We start from the raw sequence: 4392 nt of genomic DNA on the forward strand, positions 1-4392 counted from the left end.
CCCCCCCCCCCGTAAAGTCACTACCTCTGCTAGATGTGACTCTATTATATAATGTCAACAACTTTTTTTATACTTAAAAATGGCTTTTAAATGCTTTAAAAAATGTACAAGTTTGTGGTTACTATTTAGTTTTATATTTATGAAAATGTATTGTTTTGTAAAATGCAATGTGAATGTATGACTGAAATATATTTGCATGTTGAATCACATTCCGATTATTGTTTTTTAACCAACTGATTAAAAATCAAGAAAATATGACCAAATATGACGTCCATGGTATTTCAGTTTTTATTTGTCATCTCAACTGATACATCTACATAATATCAAGAAGTTTATGGTGGCCTTGTGTTACAAGTACTTGATAAAATGGTTGTCCAATTATATTCCCATATTGTATTTTTAATGATGCTATAATTGTGCATAAACAACATTTTGACACATTCCCACAAATGTGTTTCAGGGACTTCATTGAGCCTCTGAAGGCCTAATACTCACCATTTCAACTCTTGATTGCAAACAGAAACTTAGATTCAAACTTCCTCATCACTCCGTTAGAAGTTCACGTTGCCAGTATACCAAGACCAGCTCACACCCTGTTAAACCATTCTAGGAAAACAGTAGAACTGATCCCAGATCAGCTGCTTAATCTCGGTACTTCCATTGGTATCATTTGAAATACATGCAAATAAATGTAGCAAATGTTCCCTTTAGGGTCCACAGACATTCTGCACTGATTTGATCCTGCAAAACACACACATACACACTTCAGAAAATGCTGTATGTTGGAAGGTGTCACTGGAATCACATATTTATTTGTCATAAAAGCTGAATTCATACACCTAAAGATGAGCACAACATATTGGTCATAGAATTAGATTTTGAAATGAAAATAAATCAGTCTCATGTGAAGAACCGGTCCAGTATTTAAATAAGAAAATAAAGGTGAAAAACTTGGTCTAAATAAAACACAAAAACATTTTTACAAAATGAACCGTTGTCTAAAATGTACATTTCAAATGCTTCCAGAAAATGGGGTGGGTTGATCATGTGCATAGCATCAGACATTCAACACCATCGCAAACTCATGATTAAACCTGCTTTAAAACCAGATGAACTTGCTGCTCTTGGTAAAATGAATAAAAACGTGCATTAAAAGGCTTAATGCTCTTCCTCTATATTCTCTTGAAGTTCTGTATCTCAACAGTAGGTGGAGACATACAACATTCCCTAAACCTGTTAAAACAAGCAGCCATGTAATAAAAAACCTTACCACAATACCTCACATAGTGTTACAGCTCAAACCACCAAGTCAGTTTGTGACACGTTTATCAAGCTCAGCATGCTTTGTTAATGTCTCAAGCACGAGCTGGATGAAATCGATAGTCTGTACGAGCGAAAGCTGAATACTTTGCATTAAGTGATGGCCTGGAGGACATTCTTTAAAGAGAGGATATTCAATATAACATGTAGGCATTCTCTGTTTACAGTGACTTGCGTTTAGTGCAATATTCCTCATTACCTCCCCATCATACCCTAAATTAGGGCTGGTTAGAGCTCTGGCAGTGAACTCATCACACCACAAAAAAAAAAAAGACTTTGGCTTTCGAGTCGATCAAAGCAACTTCACACGTCCCACATTGGCTGTTACAAATGTACATGAGCTTATAGGCATACTAACGGATTTCACTGTATATATTAACTCATCTATCATCTTTTTTAAGAAACAGCAAAAAGAGAAGTGTGGCAGAAAGAAATGAGGGAAAGTGAGCCTGAAAGACTGTCAAATGATATTTCTAAAGAGACTGAAATAGCCTCAAGTACAGATGCAGAAGTAAGATTATGTGATGCTTTCATAAGACATGCTTTGTTTTTAGAATCAAACAACTTCAATGTTATGGCTGCTTGCATGTGGTGTGTCATCTGGCTGTATTTGGACAAAAATGCTAGTTTTTCCAAGTAGAAATAGACACATCTAACCTAAAGCAGCTAATATTTTCATTCAGTCGGAATCTTGCTTGAAACAGTAATATTAAACAGTTTTACTTTCGTAGATATAAAATGTTTTTCAGTGAACCTACAGTTGAACTTATTTCCCTTAGGTTTGTTTTGTCTTAATAAAATCGCTTATTGATAACATACATCAGTCATATATTCAGTCAAACCATCCCTTGCGACATACAATATTATAAAATGGGGATTAACTACATCTTCTGATCTGTGCAGCATCTTAAACCCACATCTCTGCTCTCGAGTTACAAAACTGCAGTTTAAAGATTGACACATTGTGACTGTATACCTGTTTTTTGCACACTTTCAAATGTTCGCTCATCTTTAAAATGTTGCTATCAAGTACATCTAATACAATTCATTTAATAAATAAAATCTCATGTTTGTACTTAGTTGTAAGTGATTTCTCTCCCCGTCTGTGGAATGATTCCTCTCCACATCCAAGGCCCTCCTCTGCAGGATCCGGCAGTTGAGGGGTCTGTCTTGTGGAGAACGTGGCAGAGAAAGAGACAATGCTATGGAGGAGAGGAAAAGTGCAAAATCTCCCCTTACACATTCCCGTCAGTGCCGTTTTTCTCGTTGGCAGCATTAACTGTGGTACCGTCAGGTTGCTGGCCGTCCTTGCGAGGAGGCATCCGTTCGTTTATTCGGTCCAGGCCACGAGCTTCTTCGAAGTTGTGGATTTTCCGTGTAGGAGAGAAGCCTTGGATGGCTACCGGGGAAAAAGGAAAAAAAGGAAAATGAGGTAGAGAAAAAAACAACAACATTTTGAGACAATTAACAAACGGTATGCCATTTACTGAAATAAGTTTACCTTTGGGCTTTTGCAGTGATCAAAAAGCCTATTCATCGAATGATTTAACCATGAAGGAAATGGCAACTGTGGTGCTTTTTAAAATGGACTAAATTAATCAAATCAAACATCATGTCACATGATACGCAACACCAAATTGTTTGCCTCATGTCATGCGGTGTACACTACAGTTCAAAGGTTTGGGACTGGTAAGAGTTTTTAATGTTTTTAAGTATCTTGTGCTCACCAAGGCTGCATTTATTTGATCAAAAACATAGCAAAACACTAATAATGTAAAATATTATTAATATATAACTTAAAATAACTATAATGTATTATGTTAAAATGTAATTCATTGATGTGATGGCAAATGCTTAACAAAAATGTCTTATTATCAATGTTTTGTGGAAACTTTGTTTTTTTAAATGAATAGAAAGTTCAAAAGTACAGCATTTATTTGAAAAAGAAATCTTTATTAATGTCTTTACTGAAACAAATGTCTGATGTTGATCAATTTAATGCATCTTTGCTAAGTAAAAAAAAAACAATCTTACTGATTCCAAACTTTTCAACAGTAGTGTACAGTATGTCCAGTAAATTAGTATATATATATATAAGAATATAACTAAAAAAACCTGACAGTAAAAAACAAACGGTGGTCTACAGAAACAGGAAGTATAAAATGGTGGCAATAACTGTAACTTGCAATGTTACAATTATGAGATGCAGTAAAATATATCATAAAATGTACAGAAATATCAGAATATTTTATTTATATAATTTGTCATTTTATTTATATTGTTATCTTGCACAACTAACAGGCTTATTATGTCCTATGGCATTTCTGAAAACACCAGGCAACTGCCAAGATGAATCATGATTGTTTCCATTTGACAGAGCAAACACAAGACGCCCATTCAACACCAGTAAAAATGGAGATGCAGCTGAACTTAGAAATCAGGTCAGCAACTCGAGTGTCTTGCTCTGGCACACTTAACATTTCACGCCAGAGCGTGTGTTTGTGTTTGTCTGCACAATAGCTTAGAGCCTCGGTACATTACAGCAGTGTCGGGCAAGAGTGTTACGCGTCAATGGGAACAGACCGTCTTAGGAGCGCAGAGTCGTAACGAGATTAGAATCTGAAAATGCTTGGCGGAGGAAGGTCTTGGCCTCTCCGCCAATCGCATGGCAGCATGGGAATTAGCACACTCTAGCCAGGGCCCGGGACTAACGGTCAACAGGCAACAGCTAATTAATGAGGTGAAGCAGAGCCTCAATTCTCTAACTGCATGGATGCTTTCAAGTGTCCGCACCCATCATTTATCATAAAAAAATATCGGCCCGGAGTCATTTCAGGCTCTTTTGTAAAATCTGAATCTCATAAGGGAAAGGAATGCCTTTATGAAACGTGAACCGCTGCGTTCAATTCAATTAGTTGGTGCAAGAATACAGATTTTCCATGATTCGTTTGAGACGCACACACACGGTTGGGGTGAGCCCTTTGAGGGTCAGTACACTCTCACTCTCTTCCCTGAGGCATAACACACACACACACACACACACACACACACACACACACACACACACACACA

At 36.8% G+C, this 4392-nt stretch overlaps 1 protein-coding gene across 5 annotated transcripts in view; it reads right to left on the reverse strand.

The window, feature by feature from the left end:
- Nucleotides 1–376: 376 nt before the first annotated feature.
- The window catches only part of LOC107673394 (serine/threonine-protein phosphatase 2B catalytic subunit alpha isoform-like), a 64469-nt gene continuing 60453 nt past the window's right edge, over nt 377–4392 (reverse strand). For 4 of the 5 annotated variants that reach the window (XM_016466970.1, XM_016466968.1, XM_016466971.1 and 1 more), the window contains one exon: nt 377–2719. In XM_016466970.1, the coding sequence (XP_016322456.1) occupies nt 2556–2719 (164 nt within the window). In that variant the 3' untranslated portion in view covers nt 377–2555. The remainder of the gene's footprint in view (nt 2720–4392) is intronic. The other variant, XR_001632399.1, reaches the window with a different exon arrangement.

This window comes from Sinocyclocheilus anshuiensis, unplaced genomic scaffold, assembly GCF_001515605.1.
Source record: "Sinocyclocheilus anshuiensis isolate Anshui unplaced genomic scaffold, SAMN03320099.WGS_v1.1 scaffold508, whole genome shotgun sequence".
Lineage (NCBI taxonomy): Eukaryota > Metazoa > Chordata > Actinopteri > Cypriniformes > Cyprinidae > Sinocyclocheilus > Sinocyclocheilus anshuiensis.